General features: G+C 38.0%; 1 protein-coding gene across 6 annotated transcripts in view; it reads right to left on the reverse strand.

Annotated features, from left to right (window-relative positions):
• Positions 1-173: 173 nt before the first annotated feature.
• Positions 174-27,492, reverse strand: part of TMEM131L (transmembrane 131 like) — a 78,892-nt gene continuing 51,573 nt past the window's right edge. For 3 of the 6 annotated variants that reach the window (XM_027900925.1, XM_027900921.1, XM_027900926.1), the window contains 20 exons: positions 26,675-26,792; positions 25,930-26,071; positions 24,840-24,949; positions 23,167-23,239; positions 20,930-21,072; positions 20,164-20,306; positions 19,652-19,838; positions 18,479-18,664; positions 16,787-16,936; positions 15,599-16,215; positions 13,069-13,223; positions 11,649-11,773; positions 9,953-10,110; positions 8,896-9,081; positions 7,720-7,798; positions 6,708-6,793; positions 5,297-5,417; positions 3,027-3,115; positions 2,042-2,184; positions 174-586 (listed from right to left, as the gene is read on the reverse strand). In XM_027900925.1, the coding sequence (XP_027756726.1) occupies positions 308-586; positions 2,042-2,184; positions 3,027-3,115; positions 5,297-5,417; positions 6,708-6,793; positions 7,720-7,798; positions 8,896-9,081; positions 9,953-10,110; positions 11,649-11,773; positions 13,069-13,223; positions 15,599-16,215; positions 16,787-16,936; positions 18,479-18,664; positions 19,652-19,838; positions 20,164-20,306; positions 20,930-21,072; positions 23,167-23,239; positions 24,840-24,949; positions 25,930-26,071; positions 26,675-26,792 (3,290 nt within the window). In that variant the 3' untranslated portion in view covers positions 174-307. The remainder of the gene's footprint in view (positions 587-2,041; positions 2,185-3,026; positions 3,116-5,296; positions 5,418-6,707; positions 6,794-7,719; positions 7,799-8,895; positions 9,082-9,952; positions 10,111-11,648; positions 11,774-13,068; positions 13,224-15,598; positions 16,216-16,786; positions 16,937-18,478; positions 18,665-19,651; positions 19,839-20,163; positions 20,307-20,929; positions 21,073-23,166; positions 23,240-24,839; positions 24,950-25,929; positions 26,072-26,674; positions 26,793-27,492) is intronic. The other 3 variants (XM_027900927.1, XM_027900922.1, XM_027900923.1) reach the window with 3 other exon arrangements.

Raw genomic sequence — 27,492 nt, forward strand, 5'->3', positions numbered from 1 at the left:
CCACAGAAAGCAAACTTCAGAAGAAACATTTGCAGTACAGGTTCATGGATGCTTTTAAGAACTAATACTGTCCTAATCCATGAAAAAAAAAAAAAAATTAAATTTATAGCCTTCACCTGACAATAAGTGTCCTGAATATGCTGTGCTTTTTAAAATGCACTGAATGCTCAGACTTCAGTAAAAAAAATTTATTTTCAATATAAAAGTGCCAAAATATTCACCAACATTGTAATCTATTCAGCAACCAGCTTACTCTAGTAATCAAAATTGCAAGCATCTTTATTCACATTTTTAAATCAAATTCCTTTCACACGTTTCCACAATAACCCGAGTCCCTCGAAAGAGGGAAATTTGCATTTCGATTGGCTGCTGTAGTCCATATGTCCAAGTTCATGTAGGCACGGAAAGGGTTAAACCTCGGATAGTATTCCTGCTTACACATAACTGCCTGGTTCTCCACGTGGGTTGAATGTTGAGTCGTGGCACTGACGGGGCAGCAGCTTTCAAAAACATCACTCTGAGGTGCCCAGATGGAACCAAAAAGTCCAGACATTGGAGACAAGCTTCGGGTGCTTGAGAGGTAGGGCTGTAGAGCAAGATAAAACAATCATGGGAAACTGCAAAATGGACCATTTGCCAAAGAAAACCTGGAAATGTAGTACTAAATGGGAGGAAGCAGCACTTCTGCAGAAAACTCGAGAAACACACAGTAGAAAACTGCACAGGAGTTTACAAAGAAATATGGCTGCAGAAAATATTACAGCAGCATTGTGTGTGTGTGTGTGTGTTTATGTGTGTTAAGGACCTTCACTGAATGAAGCCATGTGAGCTCCTCCCTGCACTATAACAAGAATACTGTAATCAGTATTCAGTTCTGGTCAGGCTGTAAAGGAAAATAAGGGAGAAATGGCAGGCATGTGAAGAACACCATGCATGTTTTGAGAGTTAAAATTAAAAGAGAAGGATGCCTAGAAACGACAAAAAAAAGGTTCAGTACAGAAAGACTATGCACACCGGGAGCAGAAAAGGATATTCAGTATGAAAGAGAGACTATAATTGGCAGCTAGGGAATTTAGTTAGAAAATTTTGAAAGCTTATAAAGAACCTCCTGGAGGGCAAGATATGTTAAGTCTGCAAGGAAGTCTCTCAGTGAAGGTCATGGAAGTCTTGGGACTTTTAAAACTGAATGAAACACTGAAATGTGTTGTGGAGAAAAGCTCACTAGGGAAATGAACTGAATTATCGAATGTATTTTCCAATCTCTACCTTCTCTGTTTCCTGGCATTCCTGAATAAAATATGAAATAAAGCCATGTTTGTTTTAGGCAAAAGTCTTCTACCGGTTTTGCCACTTTTTAACACAAAGAATTTTCACTTTTACAGTTAAAAATATTTCTTACTCTATTTGGTTAGTTTTATTCAAAATAAACCTACTGTAACTGAAAAAAAATCAAAATCCTAAGATAGAGGATCTTGAAATATGAGCAGAGAAGGTGGTTACAAGTAAAGACCACCTTGAACTGAAGTCACTACACTGCACTATGGGATGACATAAACATGGCTAGTATGGAGTAAAACAGGTCAGAGTCAGCATTCAGAAAGCTGCACAAATCCAGCTTAAATCACTTGGATTTCCTAGCAAAAAAACACCTGTCAAAGTCACTGAGAGCAGCTTTCCATTCAGCTCTACAATTTCCAAATCTTTTTTGTTTTGCTGTCAACCATTTTTGTGTTTTACCCTCAACTGGAAAAACTGATTTTGATAGGAAAAAGTCTCAGTAGACTACACAAGTCCAAGATGTTTTTCCATAAGTAGGATGATTTTAGTCAATTTTCAGAAAAAAAGGATCTGTCTTAAAATTTTACAGACAAAGACAGTAACATCCTTGACAAACAGCTGGGAAAAAGCCAGGCTACCAATGCCACCATTAAATACATACATCAGGCTACTTAAAAGATTAATGAAGAATGTGAAAGCAATAGGTAGGGAAAAGACAGAAATGCACTAGGAAGGCTTTGAAGAAGCACGTGACAACACTCACTGTGGAGTTGACATAACTGGCGGGCTCCCAGGCAGGTGGCAAGTTGGGAGGAGCATTCCAGGTTGAGGGACAGTTCTGGTCAATGAAGGCTGTATTCTGCACTGCTGCAGTACCTGGGAAGCCACTGGGGTAGTTCATGTTTTCTGCAGTTTATAAAAACAGAAAGACAAATTAAGGCTTTTGCAACATAAACACTACTAACATTTCTGTGGAGGAATGTTGAATCTTGTCAAGGCTGAGCCAGGCTGGAACTGACCTAATCCTTCAGTGACTTCAGGCAGCTTCAGGGTAGCACAGCAGTGAAGCCTAGCAATTTCTGTCAACAGGATTACCACTCTGTATTAGGGAGCCACTAACAAATTGTTATCAGAAGGACGGGATAAAGAGTTGGCAACCCTTCTACAGGAGAACAGAGTCTTTATTAGCCACAGAACATGCATGGCAGAGCCTATCCAGGCCTCACTGCCAACATGTCTCAGCTCTAAGCACCCTAGGGAACACCGTGGTGCCTGTGATATTGTAGTCTGACCTTTAATTATTGCTTAGGTAGGTAATGCTAAAGAATTCTAGATTGCTGCCAGTGTGCTCCCCAAGCCAAGAAACTCTAGTCTGGGAAGGTAATTGGTCACAAGAGGCCTTGTGTTTCACACACTGAAAGGCAGAAACCTGCCAGAGGGGAAACAAAGAAAATTGTGCAAAAAGATTTGTGTAATACTGTAGTCACAAGCATTTCCCTCTATTCCCTCTGAGAGTCCTGCATACCACCTTTTCAGGCTTAATAACTCCATACGAAGACCAGTCTTCTCATCCACCACATGATCACATTGTTTATTTCTACAGAGCACTCAGTCAGCTGGAAAACGTAAAGTCCACTTAAGCAATGTATGCCCAGATGTGTACAGACAAGCTCAGCCTGTTGTTTTATAAAAGGTGAGAGGAAAATAACCATGCTCTGTGATAATTCATAAGCTTTATTTCATCTTACCTTCTGGGAAAGCACCATATTCATTCATCTCTAGTGGACAATACATGTTGGAAAACTGGCTGTCACAAGCTGCATTCCAGTCGATGAAGCTGCCCCAAGAAAAAAAATCTGCTGTCAGAAACAATCTGCAGAACTTCTGAAAATTATTTAGAAATATTTATTTAATGTAAAACTGTTGGATGCAAAATGCCTGTAACTGATCATGAGGCTTTTAACGTTCCATTTGTCAGTTCTGCCAGTATCTACTCTGCGCCACTACATAATCACAGAGATTCTCTCACTGAGTTCTTTCTTGTCTGGGAGAATGAACAACTTGATGAGTTACCAGAGTCCTATGCCTAACAGAGTTCAACTTTTTCCTCTGTAAAAATAAAGTTGTACTTCTTTCCCACAATCATGGATAGTGTAATTTGAGGTAGAAGAAAACACATTCTCAAGCATTCGAATGCTTGAGAATAGCAATTAAAATCGAGATTTCTATTTTCCTTACAACGTGTACTAAAGTCCTGTTAAACAATATGTTTTCTAAACTACGCATGAATTTGTAGGGATTATACTTCTTCTAGTGAAAATAATTTCAAAATTTCAAGAAGATTTTTCACAAGTAATTCCTGAAAACATGTCAGCAGTGAAACAAGCCCTGCTATGCAGAAAGGCTGAAGTACTCCAAATCTGGATTCAGTCTGGACAAAGAAGGCATATAAAAGGATTTCATGTGAAGCTGCACTAATTCAGTTTTACTATTCTGCCAAGAAGCTATCACAAGCTATCACTACTAAATATCAATAAATAATGACATGCAAAGTCACATAATAAGGAATCTGCCAGCAATCCCTGTTTATTTTATCTGAATTAAGAGTTGGACAGACCACTAGCCATTGCTCCCAGTCAACAGGACTGCAGTCTGTTGACATAACAGAATTGAGGTTATGTTGACATAACAGAATTGGTTTGGGATCCCAAACCATCACTCAGGGATTTCAGGATTACCACTCTAAAACAGAATCAGTCAGGTGGCCACAGTGGGGTCATCTGGTCCAACCTCCCTGCTCAATGAGGGTCATCCTAGAACACACTGCACAGAATTGCATCCAGACAGTTTTTGAATATCCTCAGCAAGGGAGACTCCACAACTTCTGTGCAATCTGTTCCAGTGCATGGTCATCCACACAGTAAAGAAATTCTTCCTCATGTTCCTTCATGTCTCTGCCCATTACCTCTTGTTCTATTGCTTGGCACCACCAAGAAGAGTCTGGCTTCATCCTCTTGACACCCTCCCTTCAGATACTTATAGACATTGATGAGATTCCCTTTCAGTTGCCTCTTCTTGAAGCTGAACAGGTCCACTCCCTCAGCCTTTTGTTATAAGAGATGTTCCACTCCCTCGACCAACTTAGTAGGTCTCTGCTGGACCTGCTCAAGGAGTTCCATGTCTCTCTTATACGGCACTCCGTATGTGTGGCCTCACCAGGGCTGAGTCAAGGGGTGGGATCACCTCCCTTGACCTGCTGGCAATGCTCTTTCTACTGCATCCCAGGATACCAGTGGCCTTCTTGGCCACAAAGGCACACTGCTGGCTCATGGAAAGCCCGTTGTCCACCAGGACCCCCCAGGTCCTTCTGTCATTTCAGATGACAGGATACAACTTGAAGAACTGGCCATATTTCACTGCTATGTGGTGGAATTTTCTGCATTTCTCTAGTTTGTGGTGCATCTTTCATTAGTAAAATTTGCCATGTGAGCAATGTAAAATACAAGAATTAATCAAGTTCATTACTAGAGGAGGATCAACCGAAATATACACAGAGCCTGAAATATACCCACTTGTAAGCCTAAACCACCTTTAAAAGGGAATATTTGTCTTTTTATAATGATATCTGCTCATGCCATTTAACACAAGTACACACTACATAACACACACTGTGATACACAGAGGCTATGTTTTTAGCAAGAGGATAAATTTAAAAGCCAGGCCCTCTGCCTGACCATGCAAAAGAAGTGAAAGATTAATAGTTCTCCAAAATATAACTAATTAAACTTCAAAGAAGTTCTAGAATATCTATATATGAACAGGAACAGCAGTGAATTTGTCTTAGTAAAATTAATCACGATGCACTAATGTAAGTGCATTAACAACTAGAACTAAAATTGAAGCGGCAGCAAGAATTCAACTATCACCTGCTTTACAAATATAAGTCAACTACAGTCCTCAGCCTCACAGAAACCCGAACAAAGCATTACCCATACTTTTTACATAAAATGTAACTTGCCTGTTGTGGACAGAGGGAGTTTCCTGGATCATGCACGGTATATTATTCTCAAGGTTGTAGTTTAAACTGTTTGTCATGCAGACTGGCTGGGCAGGCCACAAGTCTCCTGTTGGGTAAAGACCTAAAAAAGCAAAGGGGAATGAAACACAGAGCAACAGGAAGGAGACTCTGCAAAGTCTGTCACAAAGACACTTTATTCCCAGACCCACAATAAGGACTGTATGCTAGAGAAAAAACCCAGAGTTACTAACTTTTTTTTTTTAATAAATGTCCACCTTCAAATCTCAAAATGTCTATTTTTTAAAGAAGATATATATAAAGACTTGAACTGAGAAACTGGAATTCAACACAATGGCAAGAAATTCCTACAGAGGAAGGTGGCACCCTTCCACACAAGCAGGATAGACAGCAGGGATGTGATCCCCACTGGTCTCCTTACCCCTACACATCAATCAGTAAGCAACTCTGAAGTCCAACCACACAAACACAGTGTGAACAGAGTCAAATTTTTAATAGACTGGAGCCATTCATGACCAAACAATTTTTGAAACTCGCTACTGCCCCTAGGGCAGATATTCATTGTGCTGCTCTTTATGGACTGAATGCCCTGACTGCCCACAGATACCTGGTTCCCATCAACTCTGTGAGAACTGGCAGATGGAGAAAGGAAAAAATCCAAATCAGCAATTTCCATGACAAAATTGTTGCAAAGTTGGCTCTATTTCATTTTTTTATGTGACACATAATAATGCTACCATGGAGAAGGATACAAATGCTGATTAAACTTATCAGACAAAGGTTAAACCTACAGCAGAAGGGACAGTCATGGGTAGGCAGTGCTGTTGCTTAAAGAACCACATGTCCTAACCAGCTTTTAAACTTTGCCATGTAGCATGATGCTTTTATGAAAACAGCTAGTATTACTTCCCTTTGAGAATACAAACAATGAAAACTCAAGATTTTTTTAACAGCTCAACCCAGTATCACTCATTGCTTTCAAAGAAAGCAAGTCCCAGCTGTGGAAATTTAGAGAGAAAAATGGTCATGTTTGATTCGAGTCATGTTTGAGCTTGACTTTAACACAGCAGCTAATGCGCTTGATCTCCCAACTGCATTGCTTTTGAACATAAAACTGTGCAAAGCAAGAGGATGGAAAAAATAGAGAATACGTAGAACATGACTTGAAAGCTAAATGCAGTCTTCACACAGAGTAGATGCAGCAAAAACCATCAAGGTTATAAGTAAAAATTATTAAGGTTATAAGCCTTTATTTGCTAACTTTGCACCTAAGCTGTCTAGAAGTTCTAGTAACAACATATCTATCAAGTTGGTGTACACAAATGTTATTAGCAACATCACTGAAACTGCTTGACAAAACGTGCAAAAACCAGCTTCAGTTTTTAATACTGACCTTTATTTTTGTCAGGATCCGCAGGTATGTCAGTGAAATTGGGGCATAAGGTTTCAGGATACTGGGGGATGCTGTTCATGTCTCTGCTGAATGAAAAGAAAATTTATTTTCTTAAATCTAGACACTGCTAAGGTTCATGATCCAAAGTATTTCAAACAAAATATGCAGAGATGTAAAAAATATTCTAATGAACATCATGATTGCTACTGCCTTCTCACTGTCCTTAGTATTCTTATTTTTGAATTATCATCGTGCAATTTTTTACGTTTTTTTTTTTCAATTAAAAGCCAGTTACTTATCACACATGCAAAATTAATAAAATTAATACACCTTAATTATCCCACTTTTATTATCCAGTATCAACCTATCGGAAATTAATTCAACAGCTCTTCTCTAAAACTGGAAAACAGGCTATAGTTCATGAAGATCAGTAGAACCTCATAAAGCTGCAACAACTTCCAGGCAAATTTACTTTTATGTCCATGAAGACACATAGACACACACTAGCATCAATTTGATATTCATAAAAAGCCATCAAAGAAACTAGTAAAAATGAATGGAAATATTTTCAAGCACCAGAATCCCAAAGGAAAAGGATTAAATGATTTCTCCTAGTGAAAATACAGAGTGAAGAATGAGAAGTGAAATGAGGACTCACAGAAATTGCAGATTCTATCTCTAATACAGTAAAGAGGTAGAAAGGAATGTGGGGGAGGGAGGAATCAATTTTCATGCTGTATATCCTAGGAGAACATTATTCCCATTAAAAGAATAGCATCAACTTGAAAGCCTCACTCCCACCTTTTTTTCAAATATATGCTTTAATATAACTGAGTGGAAATGCAGTAAGTTGCTTTTCATATACTGAAGAAGATTCTTCTTCCAGCTAGTAAGTACAATCAGATGATCATAAAAAATGACAACAGGTAGGTATAATTTACCAAACTGAGACAAGATTTCAAGTTGGTGGTGTTTCTTTAATGTCTTACAGGTGTAGATTTAAATTTTTTACCTGGTATTGCAGATGTTATGAGACAGATTTAAAGTGATAGGAGTTTCAGATGGAAAATCATTTTGTGAAATATTCTCTCCTAAAGAAAAGAATGACTGTGAAAATCAAAGGTCCTAAAAAAAAAGAAGTATGCACAGAATATACATACACACAAATAGATTCATCAGTGGTGTTGAGTTTTCTCTCAGACTGGATTATCACTAACTGCATTAATTCAAAGCATGCTACCCACGTCCATGTGGTTTAAAATTTTATTTTTAATTGTATTTTATGAGTCAGATGTGATTACCATACTCTTAATGGAGAGATTCCCTGTTACTATCAAATTGATTTTGAATTTGTAATTACTTATTTTCCTTTTTTTTTAAAGGGGCATTATAATTTGAATAAACAGAAAAGTCATATACACACAATTCATTATCTTTTAGATTGCAGGTTCAGATACATCATGTCCTATCATTTAGTAATGTAAAGTTTTATACATACACAAATACATATGTAAGTTCCTGCATATTTTTAAATCATTCAAACCATATTTTTTCATATACTCAAAGCTGGGTTTGCTTGTGTCACTTCTACATTTCAAAATTTACCTCTAGTGCCACATCAATCCGGATAGATATGGAAGAGACAGGGTTTATGCTTTCAACTATTTTAATGATATTCAGGCATTCAAAAATTGCAGTAATGAACCACAGCTCCCATTTCTCATACTAGTCAACTGGTGCAGGTCTCCTGGCTACTTATGCCTCAAATACATCTATCCAAAACCATCTATCCCTGCATCCTCAGATCTGAACTGCTTTCACACATTTTTCATTTGTGTGTTTATTAAATAGCTATAACATTTTAAAAAGAATAATATGATGAAACATAAATTCAAAGGCAGAAATTGCTTTGGCTAGTGACTCTCAGTTCTCCCATCTTTCCATGAAAACTAATTCTGATTCCTCCAGTGAGGAGCCTGATGCCTTCTCTGGAGCCTGACAGGTCATTTTCACAAAACTTGTGGTACTTCTTGTCAAGTACAAAATTATTTCAATCTCTCCCTGTGTTTCTGAGAGGTGCCCTATAAAAGGCAGGTTATGTGTCCCATGCTGCGGTAGCCCTTTCCATTCAGAAGGAAGGCTAAAACTTTGCCCGCCACTGTGAAGATGGACTATTTGCAAAACTTACTGGATGGAAGAAAATGCCTGGCAGTAATCATTGGCTTTTTATCTCCGTCTGAACTGCTGGTACTGCTCCAGCTACCCCAGCTCCCACGACTGGCACGAACACTTCCTGATGAACTTCCACAATCAGAGCTTGAATCAGAACAAAACTTCTCCAAACACTTCTTTTTAGACCGCTGATAAAAGCTTTCTAAAGAAGTTGGGGAAAAAAAAAATCAACCAAAAAACCAACACATTTAAGAACGCCTTTGAATTTACATAGATTCTCTGAATTTACTGACAGTAAGAGAGAAAATAATATTTACTGATAGCCTCAGTAAATATACCAACCCCTACCACAAGGAGCTTATGTTCCACACAACGTCCCAGTAAAATATCCCAGTAAAATGAATGCAAGTGAGGATAAAGTGCAGCTACAGGCAACAGGTTGAACGAGGAAGCACATACTGTCCTTTGAAATATACAGTTAGTATTTTAAATGTGAAACATATCCCGGTTGTAGGATCATGCATACTAAGAGCAATGACAAAATATTGCAAGTAATGAATTCATAAGTGATAGATTCTCCTTTTTTATCTCATCAGAGAGGCAAACAACTATTCTATAGACATTGATATCTCTCTTCAGATCTCCTCTTCCCAGAAGTCAGGGAAAACAGATGATTAAAATCTTGACAGAAAGGCAGGAAAAGCAGGTACTCAAGCTAGTGGTGTTTTTAAAAAATGACCTGCCCATTCTAAAACTGGCCTTTGCAATACAGTTGCTTCTGTTAATACCAGCTTTCACTTGAACACACAAGACGACTACCAGTCCTATACCAAGAACTGATGGATTATGGCTTCAGACTGACTCATTTTCTGATTTGCACCACCAACCAATCCCATGGAGAAATCATGCAGAGCCCATCAGAAGTGAGCAGGTATTATTTCAGGCACTGTCATCTTAGCATCAGGGTTCAAAAGTGAGAAAAGCACAGGTCTCTCAAGAAAGGAATACAGCTCTCATGCCACAGAATCCATATTGTGTTTCTTTCCCCTTTCAAGACAATTAAGACTGCATACCTGTTTCTCCTTGTATAGACAAGCTCCCGGCTTTTTGGTCTGCTTTACAATTTTCCCCGTTACTCTGAGGACACCAGGCTCTTATTCCAATATTCGCTCTCAGATCCGGCCTTTCAAATTCACTGCACATATGCTTCAACTCGCTCTGCTCAGGGACCCTAATACAACCACACCCGAAGAAATATGTTTGCATTTTACATCTGCATTTTTCCTTTTCAGGCATTAAACACTTCAACTCACACAGCTATCGAGGCAGGACGCAGGAGAAGGAAAAGGTTTTGGAGTCTTATTCCCCAACTTTACAGAAACCTAAAAAACCGTTCTCGAAATGCAATGACCCACTACACAGATGACTACTTTTCAGGGAGAGAGGCAAAATGACGTGTACGTTTAACTCCTTTCTCTAATGCACTTGCAATCAGATGTTACAGGAATAAGCACTAATGTGTAATAAGCACAGTCGAGCGCTGCACGAAGATCTAGATACATGGATACATAGATAAATGTGCCCTGTGTTCATTTCACTGGCATAATTATAACTAGAGTAAAATCATAATCTGAAGCGATCCTAAGTTTTTGCTAGTAAAACTGAAGTAACTGCATCCAATATTGCAATCATAGAGTATTAAGAGAAAATTAACAAAAGCCAGGTGTCAAATTTCTGTAGAAAGGGAATGGTTCCATCTTGACTCAGAAAGTAGCAACGGCTGAATTGATTCAAGGAACAGATACTAAACTTCAGTATTTCACTTCTGGTATTTTATCCATCCTACTTATAAAGGTGTGCATCCAGCATAGATTTACACATGTGCTGACTTCCCACACAATGAATAGTAATTTGTGCATAACGAGTTATAACAGCCCTTTTCAGATTTACAATCTGCTTGTTAAGTCCACTGACCTCAAGAGGACCGCTTGCAATAAAAATTAAGTCTGTGAAGGCTTTGTAGGATTGTGACCTTAATTCAAAGTGCTGGGGGAGGGGAAGGAGGACGATTTTCTCCTCAGAAGCGTTTCTATTCTAGCAGCAGTTTGTAAATAGTATTTTTTAACAATCCAAATAACTTAAATTTAAAATAGATTAAAACAATATTTAAAAGTGATTTACAACTGACTTTAAAATGCATTTAAACAATCCTCAGGGGGGAAAAAAAGTAACTTTCCAGTGTGCTCTCCATTTCTTTAGAGCCCAGTGCTGCTCTAGTCTTTTTAATCATTATGGCAAAAATGCAAGCCGCTGTCTCCTTTCTACATATTTCTCTTCCAAAATTACTAGAAGACAACATTCCCCAGTTACTTAATATAGCAGATGATTCTCCTGAAGATGGAATCATTTCAACAATTTTATTTTCCTTTTTTCACTGAAGGGAATACACAACTGGAATTTCTCCACATAATACACAGTGGAAAGAAAGCTAACCATTCAAACTTCAGAGACAGCACATTCCAGATTATTACGGAGAGCTACCACTGCTATGCAGAATGGACTGCATCTATATACATACAGATTTATAAGTGGAAATTTTTTTTTTTCCTGATGATACTTAGTACTGCACATTCTTAAAAATAAAGGCTCGTGCCATGATTGAAATGTGTTTATATAGATAAATCAATCCTGCCCAATGTACTTTTCAAAACCTGTGGAAACATTACAGCAGCTCTGGATTTCTTTATGATTTGGTGAAGCAATACATACCTTGTAGATATATTAACGTTCTTCTTCTTATTTTTTCTAGATGTTCTATTTCTATTCCAATTCATATTTGGTACATTTCCTTCCTTTTTCTCCTGAGGTTTCTTCTTCCTATATGCGTCTTCTTGCTAAAGGTAAAAATATGAGCTGAGACAATATGTACATTATAAAATGAATTTAACTCAGTCAATGAACTTCGTTGGATTTTTCTAGCTAAATTTCTTTGGACCAAATGACCCGACCCAAATGCATAGTTACTTCATGATTTAGTGCCTTTCCACAGCACATCTTCTTTCCAGCACCATCAATCTGACCAGCCTTTCCAAGACTGTCCATCAAGACAGAAACAGATGACAAGAAAAATTTCTGAATTCCCAAACTTAGCATTTTCCCCTTCACAACATCTAGCTCTGACTTCCAGGGAAATAAAAAAATGGAGGGAGAAAAAGTAAAGCAGTCAATAAAATTCCCAATGTGCTAAAAACAAAAAACATCTGCCAGATTTATGATCAGTTTGTGTGCAAGTTCAGCAGCAATAAATCCTCCCTTTCCTCAGCAGCCGGGGGGGTAGGGGAAGGCATTCATTTGAATTACAACTGAGGAAATTATGGAGCAAGTTTCCAAAAAATAATAGTCATTTCAAAAAATGCAAGAAACAAACTGAGCACCATCACCCACACATGGAAAGAAGTTTGTAACAATGGATCCCAAAACAAGACTAGACCTTTTCTTTTCTGTCATATTCCCCAAACATGGTTAGCGATTCCTCCTTACACTTTTTTGCCATGGCATTCCTATCCAGTAGATAGAATACAACCATAATCCAAATTACTGCATTCAATGAAGTTCTTTTAGTGTTTTATGTTTTCTTTTAGTGTTTTATGCTGCCTGCAACAAAGGTACAGTCTGATGTGTTTATCATGCTCAGAAACCAGAGCTGAAGAATGATCCTTCTCAGCAACTTTGCAATCTGTTGAGAGGCTTCTGCCTGCTGTACTCTCAAATGCAAATTTCTGATGCAAAGTCCTGTATTTGGAGATCAGGTATGCAACCGAAGGCCAATATGCCCGTCTCCCCTCCAGAGAATGTTCCCACATCATTAGCGTGGCTGACAGCTGGCTTTAGATTCCACTACGCTCGGGCTGCTCTGACAGTAACAATCTCTGGCTCTGACATGGCCAATATCAACAATAGAAGAACTGTTTTAATTTTTACACAAACTGTTCATCATTCTATACAGCAGCATTAATACACAATGGATATGGGACAGCACATCTGCTTACTTCCTCAGTCATCTGATTTACAGTGTTTCAGTATGTAATAGTCCCTACGTACACATACATACCCATACGTGTACACATATATAAATAAACAATAAAAAGATAATTTTAAATTTGAAAAGCAGAAAGATCACAATACAAACCTCAGAACAAGTAATCTCTTCTTTTGCGCAGCATGGAGGTTCTTCCTTAGGTCCCTTATTAATCTTTTTCTCTGTGGAAGGCTTTAGGTTGACCTGCCTTTTTAAACTCTCGCAGCTTTCTGCTTCATTCCTGAGAGGCACTTGCTGACTACTCCCTACAATTAAATAGTAAAAACAGTTTGCTTGGGAAGAGAATGGGCTCCTAATCATAACCACTACCTTTCTTTACCAACAGACTTGTGTCGCATTCCAAAACACTAGGATACTAATCTCTAGGCTGATGACACTAAAAATTTCGAAATCAAAAGCTAATGCTGTGTAAAAATTCTTAGAGCAGTTGCCAAAAGTAGCTTTGTGGTTGGTGTGGTGCTGGTTGGTTCACGTTCATGAGCACACCACTCCTAGCACATGCATAAATTACACAATTCCCACTCATTTTATCTAAATTTGAGCTATTTGGGTCTCTGACATGAATCTCTAAGGTCGAATCTGAAGCTAGAACATATTGGGCTAAAAAAAAAAAAACCAAACAAAAAAACCCCTGCAAGCTGAGTAGGGAGAAGACTTTACAAGAATGGGTAAATCAAATTAGGACAGCCTTTATTTGGTGCTTTACGCCTTTGAAGTGCCCTTTGCATTCACTATGAAGACAAAGGGAAATCATCCTTTTTTAGGATGGGTTCCACATTAAAAGTTCCTTTACTTGAGAGCCTTGTGAGGGAGAAGGATTATTTTGGTGTAACAAAGTCCAACAGGTCAAAGACTCAAGAGGAAGCCTGCCTCAAAACTAGCTGAGTTGTCCAGTTGAGTCACAGTCCTCGCCTGGGCCCTGCCAGTGCTGGACGGGACAGCATTAACTTCACCTCTGATCACTTCCAGGTATCTCAGATCCCTAGAATACAGTGATGTGCTACCAAGATTCTTGGCTGCTTCGCATGAGAAATGTCATCACTTATTGAACTGAACTGGTCTTCTCAAATGGGAAAGGCACACCTAAATATTTTTACTGTTTCCTACCAACCAACTACAACATCCTAGCTCAGAGTCAGACATCCTCTCCCCTCTGGAGCAGGCAGCCATGATGACTGCAAAAGGAGTGCTTGTGAATGACACATCAGGCAAGGGAGGCTGACAGAACTCTAAAGAACTCTCTGTTGACCTCGAGCATACAAACCTGCAAGTACCCGAGGTCTTGAAGACTCCCTGTTTGCACAAAACCATGTCTGTAACTATAATCAAGATACAAACACCGCAACATGGTACTTTTTGGACTTATTTATCCCATGCAACATCTTGAAACAACTTGAAATACTCACATAGTACAGAAAACCACAACTGCTAATAGACAACAAGGGACATTACCTTTAGTGCTTTACCACTGAATACAAGTGACTGTCAACTGTGTCAGGACTCCTAAAAACCTTCTCTCAAGGTGGAAGTTTTGTCAGTGAAAATATCTGCCAAATGGTTTATGTATAACTGTGATTTCCAGAGCCTGTACTCAAAGCTACCTTCCTGTACACACAAATACAGTTAAGACACAATTACTGACGCCCACATCCCCCCTCTCCCTCCCCCCATCTGATCTCCTAATTCAAAGCAAAGAATAAACAACACTTGCAGTTTAGGAGCACAAGGTCAAAGTACTTTGCATGTATGAGTGAAACTTTTCTGCCTCTACCTGAGACTGCATACTTGCACCCGCTGTATCTCACAGACGATGACACAATGGGAAGCAACGGGCCCGTGGTAACAACTACACGCGACAGAAGGGCCTGAAATCCTTCTGTGATGGCTCACTCACTAAATAAACTCTGCCACAGCTACAGCAAATGACAGTTTTCAGCATTCACCTACTTTGCCGAGTGCCTCAGTAAAGCCAAGCTTCCAGAGGATACATTCTCCTACCCTGCTCTGATTTCTCCCAGGTGTTCTTTTGCTGCTCTTAAAATTTTGAATTTTAAGAGTGAAGCTAAGTGGTAAGACTTCTCAGGCAGCTTATTTTCACAATTTTAAAAAAAGGAAAAACAAGACAAAAAATACAGCGAGAAATACTGATCTGCGTATTCCTACAAAATGTAAGTTCATAGCATTCTGATGTCAGTTTTTTTGTTATTTTAGGTAGTTTCATCAAAGGAGTTCTGCATATCCAGTTCTGAACATTCTTGCTAGGTGACTAAGTATCAAACACCATATTGTCAGGGGACTTGAAAACTGCAAGCTGGGATGCTTCTAAATATCTGACAAGGGCAATTTGTGTCTTATAAGCAGATCTATGATATCAATTATTTTAACTGTTAAAATGCTACAGCACAAGATTGAAATCTGTAAACCAAGCAAATTTATGACTTATGAAACAACTTTCAATGCGAGCTACTTCCTTAGGAATGTAAACAGATAAATCACAGTGAACACATCAGAAGTATCACATCTCCTTGTCCCACCCAAAAGACAAAATCCTGATCACAGTGAACTCCTCAAAATATTTCACCTAGTAACTCAGACTAATAGAATTTGAAAAAAAAATTACCACTAATTTTCCTAGAAATTTCCTGCAGTTCCGGCTGTTGTTGAGGTGAATTTCTGCACAAGTGACTTTCAGGTAGCTTCTTGGACATCTTCACAGGACAGAACTCCTGTTCTTTGTGCTCAGCTAGATTTTCTGAAGTTTTAAGGTTAGTTTCCTTAGGAAACATACATGTTTGAAGATCTTCCTTCAGATCACACTCTGAAGAAGTATTTTTAATGAGAACTGTATTTTTCAGGGTACTTTCTTCTTTACCCAGAAAGTCTTCTGGAAGAGTTAAATTCTTGTTAACGTTTATGCCATTTGCATATTTCAGAGTTACCCAGTTCTCACTGACAACATCAGTGCAAATGTCCTCTTTTGGTGCTGAGATCTGGTTCTCTGCAATCTGATTCTGTTTCTCATCAGTAGCTGCAATGGCACTGCCAGCTGTTGTGTTTGGTTTCTGCTTACTGTAGTAAACTGAACATTTGTGTTTCTTTTGAGAGTGGCTGTAGGTCGCAGGACTTCTCTTTGCTGCACTCTGACTTCGGCTGGAAGAAGTGCCAACAGACAGGAAGCCCTTCCCTTTACCTTTATCTGAGGAACTATAGGAATCCATAAATGTCTTGCAACTTCCCCTGGAGAAGAAATAAGTTATTTGGGATTATTTTTCTTTATAAAGTTAACATGAATTGCTTTATAAGATATTTTTAAAAGAAAAGAAAGTGGGGCATATTCTCAAGTCATGAAATTGCATTAAGTCTTCACTTTATCATACATCTAAGCTCATTCTGATTCAGTGGGAGTTGAGCAAGACTAAGTTTGTGCTTAGACTTCAAACACACTCACATAATTCAGTGTGACTGACCACTCAAGAGGGTCAGATTCGAGAACCATCAATGTATTTTCCATTCTTTCCATGGCTGCCATGGAAAGGATACACACATGGTGTGTATCACATGGTGTATCCTTTACTTTCATCACACAATTTTTCCTTATGTACTACTGGCAATATACAAAATTAATAAACTCCTGAGTTCTTCAATTTCCTTTGTGTGGAGATAAATACACACCACAACACTGAGAGTTCTCTGAAAAGAGGTTGCTTGGAAGACCATCTCCTCTAAACCAGCCCACAGCAATATCACAATACAAACAGACAGAAAGCATCACTCCAAGGTACAAAAGAAGGAAAAAAAGTATTTTTACTTGTAGGAATCAGAGCTGATTACGTCAACAGAGTTGCTGTTCTGCTGTGGTGAAGAATTAGGATTTGGCCTCTGTCTTGATTTCATGAATTCTGCTAGAATATACTGGGCTTGCTGGAAGGCTATCAGAATCACTCCGAGCAGGGACAAACTGCCAAAGAGAACAACAGATGTCTACAACTTCCATAAATATTCAGTGAAAGAGTTAAAAAGCTTCTAACAAGATGCACTTTTCAAATATTCTGCTAGTAAATTCTAAGTAAAAAGACAGATAAGAAAACCCAACATAATTTTAACAAGTAATAGTTGCAATAGTCTTCCTTTTTTTCCTTATAGCCCTTACTAGTTATTAGCTCTATAAAATAACTCAGTCATGAGTTTTAAAAAAACTAACAGTGAAAAAGTTCCTTCTAAAAAAGCTATTCCTTGATTTAGAAATAATTTAGAAGTCTCACTACAAGTCACTGACTATATATTGTAGCATGATACCAGTGCCTTCATTCATGATAGTCATGTCGCTTTTTGATATTTATTTAATAGTCTCTTCCTAGAGAAAATGCTGGCATAAAATGAGCTACAAATGTTGCCGTATTTCTGAACTAAAAATGAAGCTGCAAAATATCCTCTTTATACATGGTGTATTATTTGCACCAAAAATAAATGGATCAGAAAAAAAATCTTTGTAATTCATTAAACCACCTTCTCAGTCATGCAGTATGAATTTTGTTAGCAGGAAATCAGACTGAGAAATTCCTGATTTTTCAGATCCCTGCAGTCTCTTTCTGTTGCATCTAGAACCATGCAATGTGATCGCCGCTATTGCTTCATTTGTGCTCTGTTTTCAGTGTCAAAACACTGTGTGTGCACCACAGTGCATCAGGATCTCACGTATGCATCAGCACAAGTATGTTACCATTGTGACATTCACAGTCACTGCTTCTTGTAGGAATTCAGGGTTGGTGTGACGAAAGCACTGAGCATCACCTGTGCCCAACACAGCATTCAGTTCACACTACACATTGTGAAAGGTCAGTAAAGGGAGACAAAAAAAGCAGTATGTGTAGAAGCAGAACCCTTCATTGTTTTACAGAGGTACAGTCTCCTTCAAAGCAGTTTAGCATATGCCAGCAAAGAGTCAGCTAACACGAGCCCCACCCCCTTTCTGGGGTAGCCTGTTTTGCAGTGTGCCTAGCAAAAACTAGCCATGAACACAAATATTTTTTGACATGTGAAAGGAGAAAAGAAGCAGAAGCAGAAGCAGGTCCTCAAGTAGTTGTCTGAAACTATAAATATGTTAATTTTCCAGGAATTCCTAAAGACAATCTACAAGCCCACTCAACTGTATTTATAATGTTCAGATACTAAGGTGTTACATGTTGTGTCTCTGCTGTGATGGGAGTAAGTCTTCTAGTATCCTGAGAATTCCCATGGGGGTATCCTAGCCCTTTTTCATTGCAGCCTTAACATGGAAGTTTATCAGGAGGAGCAGTAAGAAATGCTTGCCAACTCCATCACCAGCTACTGTTATCACACCTAAACTGTCACAGCCAGCTTAGCAGGACTCTTGGGAGACAGATGCAGTTGAGATTTAAGGCCCTAAGATCACAAAAAATCTAACACAAAGCAAAAGTGCTTGCCGATCTTTCCCTGATTGGTCCCTTTCAAACTGGTGCAAGGGCTCTGAAAGCATTACCTTACAAAGAGGACAGTGAGCCTCCAGAAAGACTCTTCCCAGCTGGGGCCTGGCACCACATCTGCACATAGCGGTAACAGATGGTGAGGAAGAGTCACGTTGAGTGTGAAGTGGAACTCCAAATCAGCAGCAGTCACCAGTGTAAGCTCACGAATTACCCACGAAGATGTAAAGTCAGGAGTGAATCTATAAGGAAAAGCAGACAGAACTGGTGTTAATTTTCCATTTTTGGGCTGAATTTAATTTTCTGAAGTCACATTGATACGAAAAACACAAAATAATTCCTGATTTAACAATATGGGGAAAAGAAGAAAAAAAAGGCAATGAAATAAATGTTCAGTATCTGCTTAAACTATGCACGTGGCATTAGCACCTAACAGAGGTTAAGACTTTTAGGTTATCTTCAACTGGTATGTATGTGGCTTTCTTGTGACTCTTCACAATACTGTCATTACTATGACTCGTTTTCCTTTTCTCAAGGAGGTGCACATGAACAGCTCAGGTTAACCGAAACATTCTTTAACAAAAGCACGGTCCTCAAGCATACAGGCAGTTTTATTTCAGAATGGGACAGGTACTAGGGTACAAAACTGGAAAGATAGGGAAAGCAGAAGAAAACATCAGATTTGCCTTCCTCTACTTCCCTGACCCACATCATTACTCTATTTGACTGCCATGGGTATTGCTAGAAAGTATGACTTGCCTTTTTAATCAGTAGAGATTATATTGTTGTATAGGAAACCACAGTTACTTTAATACAGTAATATTAACTCTCCTTACGCTCAAGTTGAGTTTTTCACTCAAGAGGATTTTAAAAAGAATCAGTTTTAGGCTACGTTCAAAGTCTGGAAAACATGACTGGATTGTGGTCAGGCTACTTGGTACACGCTAGAGAATAAGAATCAAATTAAGAATTGTGGCAACTCTTTTGCTTTAATTAATTACTTCATAATGCACTGATAAAAGTATGTATGCTGCTTTTTAAAAAATTATGAGTCCTATAAAGAGACATTATTGTATTATCCATTTGTTGGTATTACCCTTAGGGAAAGGCTTTTGAAATTCATATTCAAAAGTTTGTGTGTCAGTATGTTACTGGAGTATCTGTTACTGAAATTAATTATTTCAAATTTCCACTAAAGTTATTTTGTCAGCAAATTTGTCAGTGCTTACACAATGCTGATCTCTCGTGATGAGTTCTGGGCCAGGAAAAATTCCTGACAGTCTAACACTTCAAATCCATATCCTTGGCAACTGTAACCATTGATTTTCATTGATGAAATCGTTATCGGAAGAGGCCCAATATTCTCTACTTTGAAGTTCTTCGTAATGGATAAAATTTGCTTGCTGTCTTTCAGTTCTTAAAGGAAAAAAAGAGAGCAATCATTTAACAGTGCATAAAAACTATTTTCTTACATTTATAAGTAAATTGCTATTTTTATTTATAATCTAATAAAAAATACTGAAGTTATCAACATTTAATATAGACTGTTTTGCAGTAGCGTATTTCTAGAACTTTTAACCATTTGCAGTCAGTGTTTTGTAAAATCAGAATCTACACCCCTCATGACCAAGTTGTTCAGCTTTTAACATTCTGTTTACTTAACATTAATGTACTCTATTTACCTAATGTACAGAGTAATGCAACCAGCTACAAAATTAGAGACCTGTGTCTTCTTACTCACGTCGTCTGCAGTCCATTAGCGTAGCTTCTGGCACCTTGAATCGAAGAGATCCTCCTGCACCAGGTAGTCTTCCCCCTACTTTAAGCAATTCTTTGGCTCCAAAGCCTTCCACACTGACCACATCCAGAACGGTTAAGTTGTTTCTGCCATAAAATAAAAATTAAGCAATCGGTCACTAAAACACAAATTAGGTTTGCAAAATCACAGCTTTGCTCTCTACGGGCCAAACCAAAACAACAGTGTTTCAGTAACAGAGTCAGTGGCCAAACCCGTCAGCTTTTCCCTAAATAGAGATGGGATCACTCCAGAACCAGTCACTAATGAATTTCACACAGTGAAGGAACAAGTTTTGTAAACACTGCCACTGGATAATAGTGCCGTCTAGTAAAAATGGTTCCTTCTTCCACAAACTCTTTTCCTACAAAGATAACCAATGTTTGGCTGCACATAAGACTCCCTGGATATGTAAATCCTATCGTTATGGAGTCAAGCTGAAAGAAGCAAAGCCACGCAATGTGTTTCTCTCTTAACTCAAAATTACCTCGGTATATTCATATACATTTTATAACCCAATGACAACGTATCAAGAAAATAAGACTGTATTTTTTAATGACTGAGACATAAGGCACAAACACACTTTAGGCAGTTTTTATAAAATTGGAGGTATTCTGGCTTTCAAATGTTGAGCATTTGTCCATGCTCCGCGATTTTGCAAATTCATTTTTACATTGAGTTGATTCTGACTTAAAACTGAAGCTTGACTTACCTGATTAAAATAAGGGAAGTTACCCTTTTGTAGTCAAGTGGTGTAAAAATTACACCAACTTTTCTGGTTTCCAGTGGCTGTAAACTTAACAAAAGCAGCTCAGAACTGCATTTCTTGCTGATGAGATCCTCTTGATGTGCATTCTGTTAAACAAAAATGCACTTCTTATTCATGGAAAACATGTGTGTTTAAAGATGTCAATAAAGAAAGCACTGTATCGTTACTTAGCACCACATAAGATATTTTTGGCAAGGTGCAGAAACTGCTAACTTGTTATACAAAAGTCTTTCATTTTGACAACATAAAACATCAGATAAGATTGTTTATTTGAGCAAAAGTTCATATTACTGCACTTATGATGAGGAATGTATTACTTCATTTTTTTTTAAAACAGTTTTTATTTGCTCAGATGGAAAAGAAATTATATAGTGTCTTTCATACTCAAAGAATCCTGAAACACTTCAGAGCACAAGAACTGACAGTGTACTGATTGCACAGGGAAATGTGGCAACCATTATACCCTCAGCGTATGACTTACAACTTGATTTAAGTGAGAAAGGGACTGTTGGCAAATACGCTGATCATTTGAGTCACTGGAAAGAAGCCAAAGTGAATTCCCTACTGTATTAATTGAAAGCCAGAACTACCAGAAGTTCACTTAGTCTGGAAATAATGTAAATTTTTGGTTTGTTTGTTTTTGATACCGTTGCTTATTCTTTCTGCCATTATAGAAATGAAAATAGTCCTCAAACTTGCTCTTCCAGAACTGGGGGTCTCTTCTTAGAAAGGGATGATCAGATACCTATAGCAGTCAAAGCAACCATAAACCTTCCAAAACAGGCTCTTGCTTGGTTGTTTTTCATTTATGGCTGTTTTATTAACAGCTTTTCTGATCTTTTCCAGTTCACAATGTTTTTATTCTTAAGTCTATTTTATGTAAAATAACATACAAAAACTTTCAGAACTTGCATTTAAAAGGTAGTATTTATTAAAAGCAAGATATTTGCAAACTTTACCGTGTCACTCCCTAAAAAGATATGCATGCACTCCAACGTGAGCCAAACAATTCATTACACATAAAGTGACTAGGAAAATGATGACAAATTCAAAAATTTTAGTATTAAGAACTAGTGATTTGTTTATCAAGCCAAGATCCATCTCATATGTGCTGAATACCTATCTAATCACAGATGTTCCCCACAGCTCTTCAAATCCAAAGAAAAGCATGTGTTGTACACACTGATGCAAAGATGTACCACTATTTTTCCATTTAGTCAAGAGTATGGTGTCGAAACTCAGCCCTATCCACGTACTACCTTCTCTTTTTCAGAGTGTGCCTACAGGCAAGGGTTTATGAACTGCTGTCTCCTCTCTTTTACAACAACTCTTACAACTGTTGCCAAAAAGGAAAGGTCAGCTTTGATTAGTGCAGCAAATATACTCTTTTCTTTTTATAAGGTACAAAAATTTCATTAAGGTCTTAAATTTATGTGCAGAAACACAGGACATTAAAGATGAGTCTAGAGCATGCCCAAATAGCAAGGAAAATACATGAATTACAGGCTTTTGCACAAACCAGATGCCTAAGAAGAAATTCTCTGTGTACTCTGGATGGTACTCTGGTCACCAGAATATGCCAATATCCCCTCCCTGATACAGTATCTTCTCTCTTTCTGTCACCTATGACGCAACATCTCAGGGTTTAACCAAAGCTCAGCACTGGTGTGACACGGTCAAGTTTTACCACACTTATGTAAAAAGCAGGCAATGAGAACTAGCGAGAACCATGACATTGCAAACTTCAATCTGGGAGTTGCAATGACACGAAGATGAAATGTAGAAATCCAGCCTTCTCCTCCACTGAACTACCAGACAGTATTTCCCTCTACTGAAAAGATAATCAGCTAGTTCCTGACATCACTGACTCAAAAGCCTGACAATTCATGTTCAACCTGGAGCTAAAAGCTAAGTCTCAACAGAGAAGGCAAATGGTGGCCTCCTCAACATGTACACACACGTGCAAGCATGCATACAATCCCTCCCTGTAGTTTTTGAGTCTATTTTGAAAAGATACTCAAACTCTGAAAAATAATTAATGCAAAGATACAAACTTAACAGAGAATCAAGAAAACACTACGCTTTAAACAGTACTTAGGAACAACTCAGAAGTAGCATAGCTTGAAAAAGCTTTCTATAGTGTGTCAGACCCCTTCTTCTACCAAAAGTAGCCATCTTACCCTGTGAGAACATTCATCCATTAGCCTGAATTCGGTGGTTGTGAAATTAATAGCTTGCACATTTATGCCGAACCTAAATAAACCAAAACAAAAAGTTAAGCACTTGAAACTCAGCCTGTCAGAACTGAATTGACTTATTTTTAAATGCTGGCATCCATTCTTAAATAAAGACTGTTTTTACAATTTCATTTTGGCAGATGTGAAATATGGGTCTGCATTTTAACAGAATACACTACAAATCAGTTTTACGTGGATTCCACACATTTGGAACACAGACAAATGGTTGGGCATTTTAGATATGTCAGTGTACAATACTGTAAATGCTCGCAGTCAAGAAATAGTTCTAAGCCACACAAATCAAAATACCCCAAAGCTTTTTCTGCCTGCATAACTGTTAAGAAATAATAATCATTAAATCTCATTAATTTACTCAAATATCTATCTTTCTACTCATGATTTGTTTGGGACAAATTAATGTTCTCTATCACATAATTTGCAAATCAAATCACTTAAAATAGTTGATTATTTATCTGAGCACAAATTATAAGCATTTGACATGAAGGTACTAAAAACTGATATAAGAAAACCAACAGGTAAAATTTAGATTATAGAGGACTAATGGACCTCCAGCCACTGAACTGAAAAGTCACTTGTCACAACCGTCTATGACATTAGCTTAAAAAGAACCAGTTAATGCAAGTGATTTCTGGTAAACCTAGAAGATCTTCAGAAATGAAAGTGTGAAAATACAGAGAAAATGTAATTTCAAACTACTAGAAAGAGTCTATGTGGAAATCACATTTAGTATGCAAATGGATGTAGTTACTAATGTGCATATATACACACAAACACATATATATGCACATACACAAACCTATGTAAAGAAATGAGGTTAAGGAAGCAATCACACTGGACCCCAAATATGCAAGTAACACTTCAGCACATGAGTAAAATACCACTGTCTCTAAGCAGTCCTACCAACTACATCATTTTCTTAAAGTGTGACAGCCAGGGCCTATTTTGGTGAACTTCATTTCACCTCACTATGCCCCTTTATTGCTCATCTAACCCTAATCTAGATTTCTCATTAGATCATCTCAGCTTTAAAACAGGAAGTCCAAAACAATGCAGAAACGTTTACTTAGCTGGCCCTAAACATCTACGGTGTGGTTCCTGACTCTGGACCTGAATTTTTCTTTCTGGTTCCTGTGTCCTCAGTCACTGTGGTTATTACCTGAGAAAAGGCTAAGATGAAAATTTTTCCTGGTGGGACAGTTCAGATACTTTCTTCTCACTGATCAGTCTACAGACCCTGTACAGATACCAACCAGCACTGTGGGGAGATGCACATCCCCAATTCTGTAGGTTGTTCACCTCACCCAGGGAGCTTGCACTAAGCCTCAGATCCTAAAAGAGGACTAACTATACATCTGGCAGACAGAAATTTGCTCAAAACATGCTCAATTTGTATTTTATCAATGATGAGGTACATAACAAAGTCATGCACCATACAGGAAGCTGCTCTGAACATGATTATGTCTTCCAAAATGGGTCAGAACACTGTCCCCGCCTAAGTGACACTGAAAAATTAAAAAACTCCAATAAGCAACAGTCATAAGGCATAGCAAATAGATCTTTTAAAAGGGAAAACAGTATCCTGAGATAGTTATTACCATTTGTTCAGCAGACTCAGTGAAGCTTGGGGATCAGGGTAGTAAGAAAGAGGCAGAAGCTGCAACGTAACTGGGAAGGATGAAGGGTTTCTTAGTACGAAATATTTTACCTAAATAGTTTGGAGGGGAAAAGAAAAAGTTAAAAACTACATATTTGAGAACTGGACGGTAAAATAATTCAGCACTGGTAATAGGATCTGCACTTTCAAGGGATTTCAATCTGGCTTCTGTCTTAATGCAGTATATTCATACATGCACAAGACTGCATGGAATAGCAGGACATGTCACCACAATATCATAATTTGGAAAATCAGCTAAGAGTGCCCAAAGAACTGTGTGTACAAAAATACAGACTGCCCCCGTTCCCCCAACAATCCTTTCATTTGGAGTTTGATTTATGCAGGCAGATGTGAACAAAGCTCTTGCACAGAAGAAAGTGCAGTTAGTGAAGTGCCACCCTTTCTCACAGAAGTCTGAGTGCTAGCGGGTTATACACATTGTTGCAGTGACTAACAGTTAAATTGGACACATGGAATATTAAGGTAATTCACAATGTGCATATGAAAACTATTTCCATATGACTAGTTCTGGCCCAGGGTGGGTTAGTAGAGACCTAAATCTGACAAACAAGAAAGATATAATTGTCAGTGTGGCTGGAAGACTGCTCTGCAAGTGGCGTATAAATGTTTTACACACTTCTGGTACAGAAGGCAGTGGCATGAGGAAGACTTTCCTGTAACCACATGCATTAATGACAGTACACCCTATCCCTAGTCCTTTGTTCAATTATTGTACCACAAGCATGTAACTTATGCAATGATGCAAGGAAAGCTTTGGCAACCACAAACAATTGTTGGTTAAGTCCTCCACTGCTTTACTCCTTTCCTTGTATTAAAATATTACAACTAGGTAGCTAGAAAACTTATCGAACAACCAAAGGGATATAAACCTAGTATCTTAAATTGGATCAAAACACTGATTTACCAGCAGTATGAAAATGCTAAACAACACCAAACATTACCACAGATTTTGTTATTTAAACAAGCTAAGCATACATAACTCAGAACACAGTGATAACAACCATCCTCACCATACTACTTTTAACGGCTGTGGCACTGAAGTTGAGCGTAAGGCTAGGCTCTGTAGTCAATCGCGGCAAGAAAAAGGCAAAGGATTCCTCTTCAAGCTTCTTCTGCTGAATAAAGTGAGGCGATCCTAAAATACTTCTCCTGCTTTATTGGCAAAACCAGAAAACTTCGTTAGTTTCTTTTTTTTTTCCCTTCCAAACAAAGAAAACAAAAAAAAGATGATTTACCAGGATCTATAATTACATCAACTTATCTTTCCTTGAAAATGCTCTTTACAAAATAAGGCCCATAAAGCTGTACCCTAGTAGCAGAGAGCCAAGTGTAACTTATGTGTATGTACACCAGGGACCAGGTACCCTGGAAGCCATTCAAAGACCCCTAATCCTGAAAGGACTGCAATACAACGTGTTGATGAAGGAGTCATGCAACTCCATAAATGATCTGGTAAAACATGCTTTGACTGCTTTCATGCTAGGTAGCCATGGTGAGGTAACTACAGTCAGAACATTATTTACATTCTAAAGTTCAAGCATCTGAAAAGCTTACTTATGGCTGGCAGTGTCTTGAAATGAAAGCTGGGTGTGTTCTGGGGTGCTCTGAAACTCCAGGTGCTTCAAGACAACTAAACTAAATGTAGGAAGGTCCAAAATGTTTTCTTCTAATTGAGAATACTTCAGAACAGAAATATGCTTTCTTACAACACTGTACTGGCTTGAATTAAGAACTTCAACAGATTTCTGTACAGACCTGCAGGCTTCCCCACGTCTTATTTTTTGCCATCTTTCATAAAGGTCACTTGCAAGCTCAGAATCCAGGTCCCAGGCAGAACGGTCCAGAAAGAGACTCTTCTGCCAAAGCAGATTTGCTAAAAGGATAACAGATTTTTCGTATTTTACAGAGATAATATTTGCTCTTTCAATCAGTCCACTTCTAAGTAATCAGTATCTACAAAGGGTTGAGATGGAAAAATAAAAGAAGGCAACCCATTTTCCCCTTCAAAGTAAGCATATGTGAGGGTATATATATTATTTTACATATCAGATTTGCTTAAGGAACTACATCTGCAAAATCACAGTAATTGTACATGCAAACAAGAGTATGTGTATTGCACAGGTTTGCATGCTCTAGCAAGCCCTTTTTAATGCCACTATTTCTAATGGATGCCATTGAAACGTCATCGTGTTATCAGTAGTCTACACAGCACTCTTCACTGATGCCAGTAAAATATCATGATAATGCACTAAATAGTAAAAAATAATAGTAGCACAGTAGGGAGCAAAGTAAATCCCACAGTTTGGCAGAAATGGTGTTTTCATTTTATCTTCTCTTCTAGGTGCTGATAATTTTCTCAAATTCTTAAAATAAACTGCAAGATTTTACAACAGTCTAAAGGTTAATGCCTTTTAGAAAGCTAGACATGTATTGGTTAAAGCATTTTCACACAGTAGAAAGGAGTTGAAAAAGCAAACTTCTTTTGAAAGAAAACAAAAATTATTTATTTTGAAAGTTCATGTACTTTATTTTACCATCCTTAATGCATAAAGTGATGAATTGAGATTGATGAT

Source organism: Empidonax traillii, unplaced genomic scaffold, assembly GCF_003031625.1.
Source record: "Empidonax traillii isolate 1590-97213 ecotype Southwest subspecies unplaced genomic scaffold, ASM303162v1 scaffold756:size664756, whole genome shotgun sequence".
Lineage (NCBI taxonomy): Eukaryota > Metazoa > Chordata > Aves > Passeriformes > Tyrannidae > Empidonax > Empidonax traillii.